At 43.7% G+C, this 19,382-nt stretch overlaps 1 protein-coding gene across 2 annotated transcripts in view; it reads left to right on the top strand.

Moving 5' to 3' along the window:
* Positions 1 to 498: 498 nt before the first annotated feature.
* slc22a15 (solute carrier family 22 member 15) overlaps positions 499 to 19,382 on the top strand; it is a 24,763-nt gene continuing 5,879 nt past the window's right edge. For both annotated transcript variants that reach the window (XR_013503317.1, XM_078272852.1), the window contains exons 1-11: positions 499 to 649; positions 1,918 to 2,067; positions 3,560 to 3,692; positions 4,159 to 4,323; positions 6,211 to 6,340; positions 11,920 to 11,980; positions 12,701 to 12,864; positions 13,897 to 14,037; positions 14,689 to 14,774; positions 15,367 to 15,475; positions 16,714 to 16,786. Coding sequence is in view for 1 of the 2 variants with exons in the window: in XM_078272852.1 (XP_078128978.1) it covers positions 566 to 649; positions 1,918 to 2,067; positions 3,560 to 3,692; positions 4,159 to 4,323; positions 6,211 to 6,340; positions 11,920 to 11,980; positions 12,701 to 12,864; positions 13,897 to 14,037; positions 14,689 to 14,774; positions 15,367 to 15,475; positions 16,714 to 16,786 (1,296 nt within the window). In the remaining variant the exon portion in view is untranslated. The remainder of the gene's footprint in view (positions 650 to 1,917; positions 2,068 to 3,559; positions 3,693 to 4,158; positions 4,324 to 6,210; positions 6,341 to 11,919; positions 11,981 to 12,700; positions 12,865 to 13,896; positions 14,038 to 14,688; positions 14,775 to 15,366; positions 15,476 to 16,713; positions 16,787 to 19,382) is intronic.

Here is a 19,382-nt window from a genome sequence, read left to right as displayed (position 1 = left end):
GAAGAAAGCCATACCAAATAATTATTAAAAAAAATTCAATTAAATACATTCTGATAAATTAAAATTAAATTATAAATGAATTAATTTCAGTTCATTTATCATTTTGTTTTAATTTAGGAAGGGGGCTTTAATCAATATATACTTCAAGTAATTCAACAAGTCTCAATGTACTTTTTTTCACACCTTTTTTAAAGTTTGAAAACAGATTTTAACAATAATTGTCATATATATATTATTTCACATGATGGACGCAGGCGTGAAGCGAAGCCGGAAGTAAGTGCGGATGACTCTCGCACGTTTCTTCCCTCTCTGGCGGTGATGCGAGTAGAGCGAAGCCGGACTTTCATACTTACTTTCATATTATATTATTTGCACTTATTTATGTATAGTTTTATGTTTACGGACTGTGATGACTGAATCTTTGTAAATTGAATTCTAAAAAATAAAAATAAAAATGAAGTAGAGCGAAGCCGGAAGTGAGCGCAGATGACTCTCTTACGTCTCGTTCCTCTCTGGCGGTGATGCTAGTGAACCAGAGAGCTGCCGCCAGGCTGCCATACCTGGGATGGATTTAGAAGAAGCTTTTCAAGTTGTCGGCGAGTTTGGACCCTACCAGAAGCGGGCCGTGGCTGTCCTTGTTCTGACACAGGTTAGTGAATTTGAAAAAAATATGTTTTTATGTATGAGAAACGCAACAACTGTAGGAAGTGTCCGTGCAATAGCAGTCAATTTAAGCTAACAGCGGGAGCGCTACGTGGCTTAAGGCTCCACCGGAGGGCTTTTTAAGCGTTTGACTGTCGACCAACAAAAACAATATTTAGAGGTAAAACATTTTAAAGCTTGAGCTGTCTCCACTTGGTCACAATTTAGCTAGGTACGAGCGCAGCAAGGGCGCTCTATGGGTTAGAGAACTTTACACCAGACTTCCTTGAAAAAAAACGGGGATATTGTTGTTGCCTTGTTTATCGGCAAGTTTACAAACAAATCAGTCAATAACTCAATACCGGTTACATATCTACACGAGCTACTCTTTAATTCGGCACACCATACCAAGCTCGTTTTTACGTCAATGTATTGTTTTCGAACCTCTTATTCCTGCATCGCTCACGATGCGGGAATCGACCTACATTGACACGCACTGCGAAACACGTCGAAATTGTTTACATTTATTAAAAGGAAATGGCTCATATGCATGTCAAATGATGCCGAATTTACCGCAACAGCCCACTTATTCACAAATGGTTTTTAAATAATGTCCTAATCTATCTTTATTGTCACTAATATCAAATGCGTTCGCAAATGTCGTCATCTGTAAATGAAGTTTGTCAAAGAACAAAGTTTACACTTACTGGAAGGAAATGGCTCATATGGATGTCACATGGATGCCGAATTTATCGCAACACCCTACGTATTCCTAAACTACTTTAAGAAATCCCCCACTTGGTCTGTATTGTCACCTATATCAAATGTAATTGCAAATATTGGCATATTGAAATGTGGCTAATGAAATAACCCTCCCTCTTGCTAGTGGGTCAGTGGGCCTAAGTCTCACTACACTAAATAACAAACCATGATGCTGCTGTTTTTACTGATTAACCTTTAAAACGTGTTAAGCCAGACAGCTTGTATCAGCCAAAGCCGAATCCTATTTCTTGCATTTCTACATACATTTATAGGGTGTTGCACCGAAATCTGTGACCCGTCGTGATCGGTGTCCCTCCTGTTAAAAGCGTAGCGTCCCCCCTCCGTGGTTAAGGTTAGGGACAAGGGTTTGGTTCAGGTTGAGGTAGGGGGACACCGATCTCGACGGGTCACAGATTTCGGTGCAACACCGGCAGTGGAACGTTGTAGATATAAACTACACGTAGTAGAAGAGCGTCTGAGCAGGTTGGTACTGTGGTGATCTGTGTGTTTCAGGTGTACATGGCCTGTCAGTCAATGCTGATCGTTCTGGTTGGATCTACGCCCGAGTACCGCATCGATCAGCAGGACGGCGTCCCTTCCAGCCAGCAGGAGCTCATCCAACGCGTCACCTTTACCGAGGACATCGACTCCATCGTGACCGAGGTGAGCCAGCTGAAGTGTATACTGTATGCTAGGGCTGCATAATCCATAACGATGCAACTTGCGATATATAAAGGGATATTAAAGTGTACTCAGTTCTGCTGCTGTCAGTATTCTGCTAAAACACAACACATTGCTTGTTGAATTTAAAACAAATGAAAGGAAATCATTATTATGATTATTATTATTATTACGTTATTTTGTTCAATGAATTGAATATAAAAGGCAGCACTGAAAAAAGAACGACTGTTACATTTTACATTTACATTTCTGATGATATTTTCTTTTAACTAACACAGAAATACACTGTTTTAACGATCTAAGCGCACGGCGTGAAGCGCCTGGCGCAGGTGCGTTTAGGGCATGTCCAAATCCACTTTTGCCAGTTTGAGGCGGAAAAAAGGGTCCGTAAGGGTTGTACTTAGTGTCTTCATTAATTCATAGGTGTGTTTTGGGCGTAACATGCAATAAACCAATCAGAGGTCATCTCCCATTCCCTTTAAAAGCCAGGCGCGTTTGGACCTTGGAGCATTGCTGTTATGATGGAGGATTTGCACCGTAATATTGTTATTTGTGATTCTTCTGCATGTGTGTGTGCTGCTGTGCGTCCCTGTGTGTGTAACAAGCATAGTGTGCACGTGCTGTGCACGAGCCTAGGAGCATTTTACTAATGCTCTGTTAAAATAACAATGAAATGCTGCGTTATTGACTTTAGACCAGGTTTTTGTTGGTCAATGGTGCCATCACCTTCTGCTGCCTCAAGATAGCAATATGCCCAGAATGCACCTGTACACACCTCCCTGTAAGACCAGCACGCTCAGAATGCACCTGAACACACCTCCCTGTAAGACCAGCACGCTCAGAATGCACCTGAACACACCTCCCTGTAAGACCAGCACGCTCAGAATGCACCTGAACACACCTCCCTGTAAGACCAGCACGCCCAGAATGCACCTGAACACATCTCCCTGTAAGAACAGCACGCCCAGAATGCACCTGAACACATCTCCCTGTAAGACCAGCACGCCCAGAATGCACCTGAACACACCTCCCTGTAAGACCAGCACGCCCAGAATGCACCTGAACACATCTCCCTGTAAGAACAGCACGCCCAGAATGCACCTGAACACATCTCCCTGTAAGACCAGCACGCCCAGAATGCACCTGAACACACCTCCCTGTAAGACCAGCACGCCCATGGGTGCAAAGATGGGTGCAGGTGCATTTTCTATTTAAACAACGCGGGCGCTGGACGGGAAACTGACAACTGCGTCGGTCTTAAACTAGCAAGATAGGACCCTGAGTGTCTTTCGATATATGCAGCGGCCTTTCACGATGTGTTTCTGGCGGCAGTTGATATCGCAACGACGTTAAAAAAAACCCGATATATTGTGCAGCCCTACTATATGCATTAACACTTTTACCATTCAACATCTGGGCTCGATTGTCCAGAAATAAAGCTTCTAATGACTGTAGGTCTCTCCGTGTTCCCCAGTGGTTCCTCATCAAGCATCAGGCCTATAAGGTCAGTCTAGCTGGGTCGCTGTTCTTCGCCGGGCTTCTGATCGGGAACGTTGTCTTTGGGCCGCTCTCCGATAGGATCGGAAGGAGACCCGTTTACTTGACAGGTGAGGAAAACCACAGGCCGCGATTAGTCGGGTCTGTCTCAGTGAAGATGCATGTAGAAACATGAAAAAGGCGCCCATAAAGATGCCAAACTACCCTTAAAATCCTTCAGATTCTCAGGGAGGACCCTGTTCCTCCTCGTTCTCCTCATCTGTTTCACAGGGTTCATACGTTTTGAAAAAACCTGGAAAAGTTATGGAATTTAAAAAATGCAAATTCCAGGCCTGGAAAGGTTTTGGAAACGTAAAAAGACCAGGAACGTTTTGGAAAAGTCATAGAATTTTTTTTTTTTAACATAGCATAATAATATGTGATTAATAAATGTATTTCACGTCGTCCTAACGCCTGTCAACTGACATTTTCAGGAATACATAGTCATGGAAAATTGCCAAAAAGTAATGGAAAAGTCATGAAAAAGTATTGGTTAAAATGTGTATGAACCCTGGTTTCTGTTTCTCTTTCTTCTAGGTCTGTTTTTTGAGGTGATTTTCGGTTATTTGACCGCGGTGGCGCCCAGCTATGAGGTCTTCGCCGTGTCTCGTCTCCTGGTCGGCCTGATGAACGGCGGCATCGGCCTCGTCTGCTTCGTTCTCACTCAGGAGTACGTGGGCAAGTCCTACTGGGCCATGACCGGTACGGAAACACCAAAATAATCCCGTCATACATCACTCTATGCGATGTCTTGGTTTTTACCTGCTGCCTATCTTTGCCTACCATACACAGTCTGACACCATCTCACGTCTGAAGACAATGTGTCTTAAGCCTCCTGTCGTCCTCGGGTCAAATGTGACCCATTTTAAAAAAGTTTCTATATCAGAAATTTGGGTTTCTTTCCACCATATTGTCAAAGAAACTAACGTGGATGGTTCCGTACAACCATTACTCTTCACAGGTAAAATAAATGATCAGTTCACTACCTTTATTGAATTTGGGTGTGTTATTTAATTTGATAGCATTTGGAAAAGAAAATGACAGAAATGTTGGAAAAAGCTTAAAAAATGCTGCCCAAAAAACGTAAATAGTGACAAAAAACCTGGGAAGAAATCGACAAAAACATCCAAAAAATCGCTGAAAAAAACATTGGAAATAGTGACCGAAAACAATCGACAAAAACATCTGGAAAAGTGTCGAAAAAGAACAACAAAAGATTGAAAAAAAAGTTTTCGTTTAAAATTTGGACCCAGAAAAAACCAAAAGGTTGCGTGGTCGACTGGAAGACAACACAAGAACATAATGTCACGAGACAGGGGACCGCGAATGGTCGAGACTACAACTGGTTTCTTTTTGAAAAATGTAACCAAGCTAGCTATCTGCCGCTAGCGTTAGCTGGTAAAGTCTGCAGATGTTCGGTTGTGCCGTACACGCAGATGAACGCCAGTATCCAGAGGTCCGTGTCGTCCCCGTCTGTAAAACTCTGCTGGTTGATTTGCTTCAGCATTTAAAATCTGCAACCTTAGCGTTTAGCTTAGCGCAAGCGCCTTAGCAACATAAGATCATCGAAGTGTTTTAGGACATAATGGAAGAACACATGTGACTTTACAGACAATAACACATCTTAATAAGTGACCGTAATAACTAACGTGCAAAATGTGCTGGGGTATGTGTTGCACTTTGCTCTGTTGTGCTAAGATTTCCTTCTTGAGTTCAGCAGCTTGATAGACGTCGGGATGAACGAAGTCTTCTCCCTGATGGCAGGAGTTCATATTGAGGAAAAGGAGTCTGCAGTTAGGGCTCCTGCACACTGGCTGCGTGGCGTGAGCGTGTCAGCTGCGTGGCGTGTCCGTTTTTATTTCGGCTCCCATGTTAACAGGTTAGAGCTTGCACACGGCCTGCGTGCATGCTAGAAATAGAACCGACGCCTATTTTTCACGCGACACGCAAGCGTGTTGGAAGCGTTTCCAGGCAACATAGAATAGGAAAATATGTTTATATGTCATTTTGACACGAATACATTTAATAAATGACATTTTGATGTTTGAAAGTCTCTAGGTTTTGACATAAATGCAGATATAAATGTCATTTAAAAATATAATAATAATGATCAATTTTCTAATATTGCACCTGTCAATACAGAACCAAATATCCTGTTATAGCCTATTTTGCCGTCAATACTGCCGACGTTGTCTTTGCTGTAATCAGATCAGTATATATTTATGTTTAACATGAAGTATACTACTGTTTGAGTGCAGTAAATCAGTGGGAAACATCCATGTGTCCAGACAAGGCTAGCAGCAGCAGCAGCAGCAGCGCCGCGTCAGACACCTTTCTGGTGTGCAAAGATGTAGAAAACGCCACGCAACAGAAACGCCACGCTCACGCCACGCAGCCAGTGTGCAGGAGGCCTCATATTTCCTGACTGCTTGCTCTTACAGACTCTGTGTGGGCTTGTACTCTCTCCTCCCTACTATCCTCATAGCTGTCTTGTATGTTGTTGACGATGTTCATGTGACGTAACTTCACTACCAAGATCAAACTGTTTCCTTCACTGTTGGATTTCTGTTTATTTATTTCCTTCTTCAGGGACCTTGACCAGCATGAGTTTTGCGATCGGCATCGCCCTGTTTGGAGCTCTGGGATACTTCATCCGGCCGTGGAGGAACCTGGCAACCGTGGCTAACTCGTCCGGTGTCCTGTTCTTCCTGATGTCTGTGTGAGTTACAAACCTTCAGAGACACGAGTCAACGCCTGCTGCCACATAAAACCAAACAAATGAAAGCATTTCACCTCAGGTTTAATCTCCGAGCTGTTACACACTAACCGGACAGCCGACCGTCGGCAGAAAAGCCCGTTGGACTGATCAGTCGGGTCCCCGAGGTCCAAAAAAATGCCTCAAAACACACTGAGGCAAGGGCGACTTGAGCGTACGCTCTGCACGTGCGCGAAACGTAATACGTCTCCATAGCAGCAGGCGGCGCTTCTCTGTATTGTTTCCCAGAAATTTAAAACCGGCAGCTGATTGGACGAACTCGTCACGTGGGTCTTTTTTCTCCGGAAAGTTACAGCCAGACTGTCATGGCGGCTCGTTCAGAATACGATCTCATATTGGACTATAATAGTTCACCGAAACGTGTTTCTGAAAACATTTTCAGCGAGAAATAGGCCGTGCAGTTGCTGAATCTGTCTTCATTTCAGATCAACAAAGGTCAGTTTAAAAGATTTCCGTCAGATTTTGAGAGGCTCATCCCGCTCGCCATTTCCGGGTGAGTCCCGACTGCCCTGTCTCCGACTGAACATGTCAGGTCGGCCAAAATGAAGGCTGACGGACGACGGCACGAACACACCAAACAGACTCCAGACTCGAGTCACCGACCTGGTCGGCAACATACATCATAAACAGGATGATAAAATAACAAATCCACATGAATAATATGGACAAGAAAAGATACTAAATAAAAAAATCCACATTAATGTACTGAGGGAGGTATAAGCATGAGAGCCTTGCAGTCCCGCCACAGTAAAGTTTCTGCCACCACGGTATCAGAAATAGGACGCACACTATGTACACCGCGCACGAAAAGTCATAAAGTCGTAATTACACGACTCTGCAGAGCTGTGTGCTCTACTGAACTCTAGCGAACTGTCATCCGCTCTCTCTCTCTCCCCTTACGGTAGGTTTCCACATAGCGAAATGTCGCTTCGCTCTCATTGAGGTTGAATGGAGACGATATCCGCCCTGATTGGTCGAGATGAGAGCGAATCACCGAGGCAAGTGAAACAAAGTTGGCGAAAGGTTAACTTTATTCAAATGAGGACCACTCGAGAACCACTCAGGTCTGGGTGTTTGTGTTTGGAGGCGGGACTTACAAAAACAGTCTGACCAAGATGGCGGAGGTCATCAGCGCTGTGTCATCAGAATCAGAAAAGCTTTATTGCCAAGTACGTTTTTTACACATACAAGTATAACTATATGTGTATATATACACACACACAGAATGTATTAAAAATAAGAGAGTAATAGTTAAGATAAAAAGAGCAGATTAAGTACAGTGGCATGTAGAGCCAGAGGGGGGGTGTGGAGAGAGTCAGGGTGGTTTCCGGGCCTTGTTGATAAGGCTAGTGGCAGAGGGGGAAAAAACTGTCCTTGTGATGTGAGGTTTTGGTCCTGATGGACCTCAGCCTCCTGCCAGAGGGGAGTGGCTCAAAGAGTTTGTTGCTGGGGTGGGAGGGGTCAGCCACAATCTTTCCAGCACGCTTCAGAGTCCTGGTGGCGTAAAGGTCCTGGAGCGGCGGCAGATTGCAGCCAATCACCTTCTCAGCTGACTGAATGACACGCTGCAGTCTGCCCTTGTCCTTGGCTGTGGCAGCAGTGTACCAGATGGTGATGGAGGATGGACTCAATGATGGCAGTGTAGAAGTGCACCATCATTGTCTTTGGCAGGTTGAATTTCTTCAGCTGCTGCAGGAAGTACATCCTCTGTTGTGCTTTCTTGAAGAGGGAGCTGATGTTCAGCTCCCACTTGAGGTCCTGGGAGATGATAGTTCCCAGGAAGCGGAAAGACTCCACAATGTTAATTGTGGAGCCACAGAGGGTGATGGGGGCAGGTGGGGCTGAGTTCTTTCTGAAGTCCACAACCATCTCCACTGTCTTTAGAGCATTGAGCTCTAGGTTGTTTTGCTTGCACCACTTCACCAGGTGGTCAGCCTGAGGGGATCCGGTGCTGATGGTCTGTGAGTCGGACAGGAAGTCAGTGATCCACCTGCAGGTGGAGTCAGGCACACCAAGCTGGGAGAGTTTCTCCTGAAGCAGAGCCGGGATCATGGTGTTAAAGGCAGAGCTGAAGTCCACAAACAGGATCCTGGCGTAGGTTCCTGCAGAGTCCAGGTGCCGGAGGATGTAGTGTAGGGCCAGGTTGACTGCATCGTCTACAGACCTATTGGCTCTGTAGGCAAACTGCAGGGGGTCCAGGAGGGGGGTCGGTGATGGCTTTGAGGTGAGAAAGCACAAGGCGCTCAAAGGACTTCATAACCACAGAGGTCAGGGGCGACGGGTCTGAAGTCATTAAGTCCTATTGTCCTTGGCTTCTTGGGAACAGGGATGATTGTTGAGGTCTTGAAACAGGCTGGCACGTGACATGTCTCCAGTGAGGTGTTGAAAATGTCTGTGAACACTGGAGACAACTGGTCAGCGCAGTGCTTCAAGCTAGATGGGGAGACAGCATCCGGTCCAGCAGCTTTCCTGGGGTCTCCTGAACAGTCTGTTGACGTCTTCCTTATTGATGGAGAGAGTTGTCACTGAGGTGAGTGGGGAGGTGGAGGGGGGGACCTTTAAGGTGGGGGAGGTGGAGGTCATGCACATGCAGCTGGAGCTGTTGGGAGGTGTCGCGGGGGATGGTGTCAGGGAAGACCCTTTGTTGGGAGGTGTTGAGGGGGATGGTGTCAGGACCGACCCATTGTCCATCAAAGCAGGTCGTTGGCTAGGCGTCGGTCGTTGGTGGAGTGGGAGACTTTGGGCTTGAAGCTGGTGATCTGTTTGAGCCCTCTCCAGACAGAAGCAGAGTCGTTCGCTGAGAACTGGCATTGGAGTTTCTCAGAGTACCGTTGTTTAGCCTCTTTCACCACCTTGCTAAACTTGTACTTTGCTTCTTTAAGTCTGTCTTTGTCCCCACTCTTGAACACCTCTGCCTTATCCAACCTTAGCCTTCTGAGTTTGGCTGTGAAACTCACCCTGGTGCATGATGGAACACAGCAGTCCTCACAGAAGCTGATGTATGACGTCACAGCCTCTGTGTACTCATCCAGACTGTTGGTAGCAGTCCTGAACACATCCCAGTCAGTGGAGTCCAAACACGACTGGAGATCCTCCACAGCCTCACTGGACCACTTCCTTGATGTCCTCACTACAGGTTTGCAGAGCTTAAGTTTCTGCCTGTAGGCGGGGATCAGGTGGACCATGACATGGTCAGATATTCCCAGTGCAGCACGGGGGACGGCGTGATAAGCATCCCTGACTGTGGTGTAACAGTGATCCAGAATGTTCTCCTCTCCGGTCAGGCATTTAATATGTTGTCTATATTTAGGTAGTACATGACTGAGGTTTCCTTTGTTAAAGTCTCCAAGGACAATAACTAGGGAGTCCGGGTTGGTCTGCTCCACACACAGTATCTGGTCGGCGAGCATGCGCTGTGCGTCCTGCACGTTGGCCTGCGGTGAGATGTAAACACCGACCAGAATGAATGAATGGAACTGACGGGGTGAATAAAAAGGCTTACAGTTTATGATGAAAGATTCCAGGTCAGGAGAACAATGTTGCTGGATCACTGTCACGTTGTTGCACCGACCGCTGTTGATGTAGAAACCGATTCCTCCACCTTTAGTTTTGCCGGAGAGGTCCGTGTCTCTGTCTGCTCTGTAGAGTTGGAAGTCTGCCAGCTGCAGCGCAGAGTCCGGTATTAATCCACAGAGCCACGTCTCCGTGAAGAACAAAACAGCAGATGAAGAAAAGTCCCTGTTTCCCCCAACAGCAGTTGTAATTCTTCCAGTTTGTTGGGCAGTGAACGCACGTTAGAGAGAAATATGCCCGGTAATGGTGTGCGTAATCCTCGCTGGCGGAGACGCACCAGCGCACCGGCCTGTTTCCCTCTCCTCCGACGTTTCGCTGTGTGAGCAAAGGTGAGCGCACCTTTGACTAGAATGTCCAAAAATTTCCAGTGTAGGGAGAAGAAAAGTAGGAAATAAATCCTCTGGCGTTGTTCCCCTGATGTTCAAGAGCGCTTCTCTGGAGAAAGAGATCCGGGTACCATCGCAAAAAACAAAGTTAAAACACAAAACAAAACAACGCGCACAGACACACGAGTCGACCGTCTGCGGCGCCATCTTTTACATCATGAACATTTGTATGTGATTAAAATGTTTCTACACGAACATTGGTACTTGTATCAACACAAATTGTGATTTATATGACACACAAACCTAGTCAGGGCACACACACCACTAAATAGACCACTGTAAATAGTTTAAACACTCGAACTTTTCAGCTAGCCGACAGGCTAATCGCTAGCATGTTCGGACATTGGATTTCATTGTAAAGCCTAGCTAGGCTACTTGTGCATTTGTTTATTACATGTTTTGTTGGCGAACATTGACGCTTGTATCAACACGGATTTCACAAGCTACAATAGCAACGATAGCTTGCTAGCAAACTACCTGCTAGCTACCTATGCTACCTCGCTTCGACCCTCTCTGCTAGCTGCCTAGCAGCCGGTGTTGTTTTGGCGACCACGCCCCCGAGGCAATATTTCGCTGGCCGAAATGTGCTTGGTGTTTCGCTGTGTGGAAACCTACCGTTAGGGTGAGCGACTGGAACAGTGACAGGACGTCATCACTCGCGAAGTCATGGCAACCAAATAAACAACAGGGCGAGTACTACCTGTCACTCAGTCTTAGGCAAAGTGACAAACGGCGACGAAAGCCGCGACATGAAATCCGCACTCGCGCGGGTCCCGTGAAATATGACAGCTACAGTTTATTGGAAAATAGCATTGTGGACACTGAATATAATGAATTTACTGTTTATCAGACCCCAGATGAGACAAGAAGCTAACGTTAGCGAACGCTGCGGTGACGGTCCCTCTGCCTCTGACGCCCCGCTGCAGGAGACTGTGTGTATTCCTCCGACACGCTGTAGTAACGTTACTGATTTAAAACCATTTTCCAGGTTAGTGGGGGTGCACACCGCTCAAAACCAACATGAACAACGTAGCTAGTAATGTTCACTCAGCGTTTTGTTTTGTTGTTAAACTGTGTTTAAATGAGCGGTGACGTCAAATCACCCTACAACCGTCTATTTGCTGGATGGTTTCAAGGTAACGGTCGGTAGCTAACATTAGCAGATAAGTCCGTACTTTTTGACGTTTGACACTGGGGATTATAAGGGAATAAAGTAGGATAGACACAAATCAACAGTCAATATTCAAGGTTTCAGGTAATAGGGACACAGCCATTGTTCAAGTATTAAGTTAGACGATGTGTGTAGCTACAGTTAAAATACACAACATTTTCGTTAGGCCTGTTCTTCTCATACAAAGCTGCTCAGGTAGTAAACTTCTGAAAACTTAGAAAATAACTTCATCAACAAAAACATTGAGGGAAAAAGCGACAAAAAAATGTCGTACAACACGACAAACGTCAAAAAGTTAGTGACCCGTTAACTGTGAAGTTTAAACTCAATATCCAGGAAAACATATCTGTGCAGATCCAATAATCTCTCGTCTTGTCTTTCTTTTCCTCCAGAAGTCTTCCAGAGTCTCCTCGCTGGCTGTATTCTCAGGGTCAGACGGAGCGAGCTGAAGAGGTAAAATATATTAATACACTTAAAAAGTCTGATATTTTCCAACACACCTGCACAGAAGAATTGTTTCTTTGAAAGCATATTAAAGTGCTCATATTATGCTCATTTTCAGGTTCATAATTGTATTTAGAGGTTATATCACAATAGGTTTACATGGTTTAATTTTTCAAAGGTTCAGGTCTCTGTTTTAGCTACAGAGTGAGACCAAAATAATTACTGGATAGGGATGTAACGACGCACTCAACTCATGATTCAATATAATTCAGGATTTTGAGTTCAGGATTTTTTTGCAGACAAATGCCTGAAAAATATTCCTTTATTTCTGTAAACTGTGCAAAACAGATGTGTCCTCTTATTAAAAGAGACACTGTAATTGTGTTACTTAAATAACAAAAGTTCAATAAAAATCTACTGGATTTGAAAACAAATCCCACAACAAAATAACAAAATAAATAGAAAATAAAAGTCTTGAAATAGATAAACTAAGAAGACGTAGTGCCGTCTGAAGTCAAACGAGTGAAATCTAAAGTAGATTACGCCGTAGGACGTTTAAAAACAGCATTGAAATTCAGTTTTTATCTCAGTTTAATGTCATTTTTACACATTTACATCCATGTTTAACCGACCCACGATGCATCGCCATTACTAAAACCTGTTTGGGGGGCGCCAAAAATTCATCTATGCAGGAAAAACCCTGATATTGTTTGTGTCCTGTGTTCATAGGTTCTGCGCTACATGGCGCTGAGGAACGGTAGAGCTGCCAACAACCTGACGTTGCAACGCGTGGGTTCTGCTAAAGGCGGGAGCCGTAAGAACCGAGCGGGCGTCCTGCAGCTGGTGATCCATCCGGTCCTCCGTCTGAGGACCATGGTGCTCATGTATGTCTGGTGAGTGTGCCGCGATATATTCTGACGGCTTTTAGGTGCAACTATTATGTCTGTTTTTGTTTTATTCTCAGGGGGGGGCCAGCCAGGAAATATTCTGGCAAAATGTTATAGTCAACAACACACTCGAATGTCAGCCAACACAAAGGATGTATTCCTTTTTAAAAGTAAAACAAATTGCTCATACAACCGTAAAGGAAAATTCGACATTTGAACTTAAAGGGTAACTACCGTTTATTTTCAACCTGGACCATATTTTCTTATGTTTTTGTGTCTAAGTGACTGATGGGAACATCAATCTTTGACATTGGTCCAGTATTAAGAAGAATCGCTGCAGTCGGCAGCGGCAAAACAGGCTACAATGTAAGTTAATAGGGTGATTGTGCAGCTTGTATTTACCTTCACAAAAGTGCTCGTTTAGCCGCTGACAGACTCAGATTAATATTCTAAGTGTCTGACATTATGGGTAGGATTTCTAAGGAGGTCGACCTTTCTGTTAACGAGTAAGATCCTTTTTTTTAAACATAAAAACATCTGTGAAATTGCTGTCCCTAAAGCCACCAGACTCCATGTAAATAAACACTCATTTAAGCATCGTAAAACACACTTCATTTAAAGTCGACAGAAACAAAATAAAACTATGAAAAGCCGTTTTGGGTCGTCTTTGCACTTTTCAAACCATCACAAAGTTTTGGTTGAAATAAACACATAGTTTACTGATTTACATGTGAAAATATGTTGGCTCTATACACACTAAAAGTATTGCTTTTTTTAAATGGAGTCTGGTGGGTTTAGCGCTAGCGACTTCCGAGCTGTTTCTGGTTAAACAGAACGGTTTTAAAGGCCTATCTCTGTAGGGATCCTTTCCGCGGCAAAGTTTAGCGGTCAGCGGGGAAAGGACGGGGCAGGATGTGCTTCTAGAAACGGATAAAACAAGAGAAATGTCAAGGAGCGGCTGAGCATGCTGCACATCTAAGTTGTACAAAAACCCCAAATAAGATCTTACCAATAAAACCAAAGGGCTGTGTGTTGCAGGTATGCATGCAGTCTGGTGTACTACGGCCTGACTCTGGGGGCCAGTGAGACGTCCGGTAGCCGTTATCTTAACGTAGCAATGTACGGCCTGGTGGAGCTGCCCGCCTACCCGCTCTGCATGTACTTCATCAACAAAGACTGGTGAGACACAGCTTTTATCAAAATCTCTTAAATCCAGTTATTTAAGGTCTTACCTTTCTGCAGTACTTCTTCTTTATCGGCTAATTTGTACTTATCATCAGCTGTGTTCAGTTTGTCTTATTTTGTTATATTGTTTGGCTTAAAGAAAGGTGTTAAAAGTAAAAAAAACAAAAAAAAAACTCCTCCCACCTAGTCAATCACCTTTTCACCCTGCTGCACTCTGGGAAGTGACACAGGTCCATGCAGGCCCGCACATCCAGACTTATGAACCGCTTCTACCCATGTGCCATAAAAGAACTGAACACTAACAAACAATGGTGCAATAGCAGTCTTTCTGCAAACACAAATATATATTTGTGAATTGTGACTATATAACATATACCTTATAAGGTATATATTATATATTTGTGTTTATTTATTTATATATATATATATATATATATATATATATATACACACACACACCTTTATAAGGGTACTGTCATTTTATTTGTGTACTGAAGGTGAATTGCATAAAAATTTCATTGGACAGCTGCTGTCCAATGACAATAAAACGTATTCTATTGTAAAAGCCGGAGGCAGACAGCGTCGTGAGGTGTCGTGGTTAAAGCCTCCACTGATTGGAGTTGCTGTGTGTGTCTTTTATTTCAGGGCTGGCAGGAGGAAAAGCATGGCCAGTTTCCTGTGTCTGGCTGGCTCCGCCTGCCTCTGCACCATGTTCATCCCCGAAAACTCAGGTGAGACAGGGCCGTCCGTCCACGTGTACAGAGGAATACACTAGGCTTCGAAGCGTGTGTCGAGAAATCCCGGGAGGTTTTCCGTGAAGCGCTTATCGAGGCTCGTATCGTTTTAGACAAATGACGTCATTGATAACATCCGAAGCCTCGCTGCCCGTCCGTGCGACCTTCCTCCACAGCGCTGCGGAGGAAGGTCTGGCTTGTCCACACAGCATTCTGGGAAGTGCTCCGGTTCCTTTTCTTTAAACCAATCACCATCATCTTGGGCGGTGCCTCTGCTAAATAGTCTCAGGAAGGAACTTGTTTTGGTGGAACGTGTGTACGTTCAAAAGTTGTTTGTCGTGCAACAGAAAACTCTGATTGGACAGATAGTCTAGCTAGCTGTCTGGATTTACCCTGCAGAGATCTGAGGAGCAGTTAACCATAGTCCTCACAAATCCACCGCAGCAAGAGGAAGGTGACGGACATCCAGCAGCACCAGAGCAATCCCGGAAGTGGAACATCGTGGATTTAGACTAGTGTGGCCATTACGGTCATAAAGTCCCTTGTGAGTTCTCCGAAACACGTTCAGTCTTTCCTTTTGTGTTTGCAGGCACCATGCTGAGCGTGACGTCGTTTGCACTAGTGGGAAAACTGATGGTCAGTGCAGCGTTCAACATCGCCTACGTCTACACCTCTGAACTCTACCCAACAGTTGTCAGGTGAAACTAACAACACACAGTCTGCATGTTGGTCTATTCACACACACATCACACTGGAGGACTGCATTGGGATCCCACGGGACCTGACACAAATCTCGCGGGAGTGGGCGGTTTTAAGGGGGGGGCTGCTGCTGCTGGGATTTGGGAGCGCTGCTCCTGATCAGAGCTGTAACCGACTGTTAGGTTCACGTAGCGAGATTTCCTAAGAAAATCAGCAAAGAACACGGTGCAACCAGTTAAACATCGGCCAGGGGCGACCTCTAGCTCACCCAGTAAGAGCGTGCAACCCATGTCGGCTGAGTCCTTTGCAGCGGCCCGGGGTTCGAGTCTGACCTGCGGCCCTTTGCTACACGTCATCCACCACCTCTCTCCCACCTTTCCTGTCTATCCACGGTCACTATCAAATAAAGGGAAAAGCCCCAAAAAGAATCTTTTAAAAAAAAAAACACACCAGCCAAACGCTTTATTAAAACTCCTCTACTCCCTCTCTCTCTCTTACTTCTTTCCCGGTGCGCTGCCCCCCCCCCCCCACCCCTGTTCTCCTACGGCGACCGGAGCGATCCAATCAACCGGGACTTTAACATGAAATCTGTTAGAGTGTTAAAAGACCGGAAAACAAAACGAAATAAAACAACCTGAGCAAAACAAACCACAGCCAACAACACATTCTAAAATAAGTGAAATAAATAAATGAATACTATGTCCTTATATTGCACTAGAATAACTTATTATTGCACTTGAATGCTTGTTGCTGTTGAATGCACAAGCTGCGGGAACGGGCGGTAATGGTCCGAAATCCACCGGGAGCGGGCAGTAGCGGGATTAACCGTCCTGTTGTCCTCGGGTCAAATTTGACCCATTTACAAAAACTTTCTATATCAGAACTACAACAAAAGAACGTTGAAACATTTTTCTTTTTGGAAAAAGCTACAAAAACGCGGAAGAAAAATTGACAAAAACATTTATTTTTTTTTAAACGCTGAAAAAAGTGACCAAAAGAATTGTAACATGCAACAAAAAATGTGTTTAAAAAATTTTGAAATTTGAAAGAAAGTGGCAAAAACGTCAAAGTGTAGAAAAAGAACAAAATGATGAAATTTTGACCCAGAAAAACACAAAGTTGCATGGGAAGACAACACAAGGATTGAGAAAACGGCACAGGGCTCTACATCACACTGCCTGACATTGATCTAGTGTGCTTTGTAAAAAAAAATAAAAGCTTTCTTCTGTGTTTTCAGGAACGCGGGACTGGGAGTTTGTTCCATGTCGTGCAGAGTCGGAGGAATCCTGGCACCGTTTGTTCCTTCCATGGTAAGAACGTGTTTGTTTGCAGCTTAATGAACAATGGTACACATTTGCCTCTTTTGGCAGAACATGAGCAAACACCAGCAAGCACTTCATCTCAGTCACTGTATGAGTAGGTTTGAAGGGGGCGTTCAGGAACATGAGACCTTTACTGAGCCTTTATTAGGAGCCAGAGCGAATGTTTTTTTTTTTTTTTTTACACGTTTTTGTTGTTTTTTTTAAATACATTTTTTGAAGCCTTTTCTGACATTTTCTTTCCACGTTTGTCACTTTCTCTAATGTCTCATGATGATTTTTTTTGAAGTTTTTCTTGTTTTTTCCCACGTTTTTGAATCATTTTTCTCACTTTTTACAACCTTCTGTCAATTTTTTTTCAAATGCTATAAAATATAATAAAATACAACCATCCACGTTATTTTTTTTGGAACAATTTGTTGAAAGAAACAAACCTTTTTGGTATAGAGACTTTTTGAAAATGGGTCAAATTTGACGCGAGGACAACAGGAGGGTTAAACTGACCTACAGGTACACTTGTGTCAAGTTTGTATGCGTGTTTATAAAATGTTCCAAGTGTGTGCGGTCTTCCCATATTTAGTGTTTGCAGCATATAAATAGTAAATAGGACAGCGTTGCGTTGTGTGAACAACTGAAAGTAGAAGAACCGAACAGCTTCCCTGCAGACACACGTTTAATATAAAAAGCGAAAAAGGTGAGAGTTAAGTCAGGGGAAACGTTTCGAGTCCCTCAGACTTTGACCAGCGTTTACACATGAATGATTCCAGGAAGCTGAAACATTACATTATTAGGGTCAGTTCCTGTATATAAAGTGGAACTACTGCCAGGTTATTGATGTAGAAACCCGCTCGACATGACAAACCAGTGTCGGGGAAAAACTAAGTCTAAAGACAAGGTTCCCTTTGTTTAGATGGTTATATGGTAGATAGTCAGACACAATGAGGAAGTACCATAAGTTTGTTTGTTTTGCAAGAATGAACAGTTATTTAATAATGAACCAGCTTTAGTCATGCAATTGTACTTCCTCTTTCTAGTTAACTGATTATACTTATATACTTATATATGATAGACCCGCGGGGTCTTGAAAGTATTACATTTCCATGAATTGTATATTTATTACAGACACACACACACACACACACACACACACACACACACACACACACACACACATTAGGGCTTTGACTTTTGCCCCAAAATCATATTCAAAGTTTGTTTGTTTATTAATATTCGACTATATTTGAATATTTATTAATAATATTTTGACCATTAAATGCCTTCAGTAAGACCTATATTGGTATAAGTTGTATATGTTCTGTCCACCAGAGGGCAGTGTATCAGTCAATAGGCAGCCAATTATGTTTATATATATATATATATGTATATATATATATATATGTATATATATATATGTATGAGGAGCTTTCACCGTAGCCTATGTAAGTGGTCTGATGTTCATACTTGTGCACTGGTGTGTGCATCGAGCCGGAGTGTGTGCATCGAGCCGGAGTGTGTGCATCGAGCCGGAGTGTGTGCATCGACCCGGAGTGTGTGTTGTGAGAGAGTGACGGTGAAGGGTTACCGGTAGCTTCAGAGTGAGTAGTGACTCTAGAGTCATAGTGAGAGAAACAAAGAGTCTCCCCTGTACTTTCTGACCACGGTGGGAGATCTGGAGAAGGAACAGTTAACTTCTTGATTTCATGTTGTTTATGGAGAAGGAGAACCAGGAGATGAGTCGGGGGGGGGGGGGATGCAACGCTACCAAGCCGCGGCCGAGCAACGTGTAGTTACATTTTGAAATTCGTGAAAAAGCCTCGGAATCTGAATTGAAAACAAGGTTTACAAGCAAACACATTTACACACACAGAGACAGACACACACACACAGAGACACACACACACACACAGAGACAGAGACGTGCAAAAAGTATTACATTTCGTTAAAGGTTTTGAATATGTTTTTGTCCTTTCTAAAGGTTAAATATAATAATGCCGTAATGTCATGAATAAATGTTGTGTGGGTAATGTTTAAGTTTTTATTTTTTTTATTTTTAGTTTCATAGCGTGAGACCTCTAAATGGGACAACCATTGTATTCATTTCAGGTTATTAGACTACAAACACACTTCACAAAAGTGTTTTTAGTCCTACAGCGGCCCAGGTTCGGGTCCGACCTGCGGCCCTTTGCTGCGTGTCATCCCCCGATATATATATATATATATATATATATATATATATATATATATATATATATATATATATACATATATATATATATATATATATGAATGACATATTTTGTGCAGAATTGTGTTCATTGTGGAGATTGTTCACCTTAAAAAGTGTATTTCCTGTTGCAATAGTTTAATAACTGGATTCTCTTGTGTGTTTTTCAAATGCTCTAATGAAGGATTTGTGCAATTGAGAAATATAATTTTCTCTTTCACTTATCTTGTTGGAGGGGGGCGGGCGCTCGAAGGGGGTCTCGCCCTGGGTGTAATTCAATGTAGAACCGCCACTGAACCTAGGGGTTAATAACACATGATTACCGTGTCGACCGTTCTCTGGGACATGTTTTCATGCTAATGT

This window comes from Sander vitreus, chromosome 17 (genome assembly GCF_031162955.1).
Source record: "Sander vitreus isolate 19-12246 chromosome 17, sanVit1, whole genome shotgun sequence".
Classification (NCBI taxonomy): Eukaryota; Metazoa; Chordata; class Actinopteri; order Perciformes; family Percidae; genus Sander; species Sander vitreus.
The sequence above is the reverse complement of the archived record's forward strand: the minus strand, read 5'-3'. Positions and strand labels throughout refer to the sequence as shown.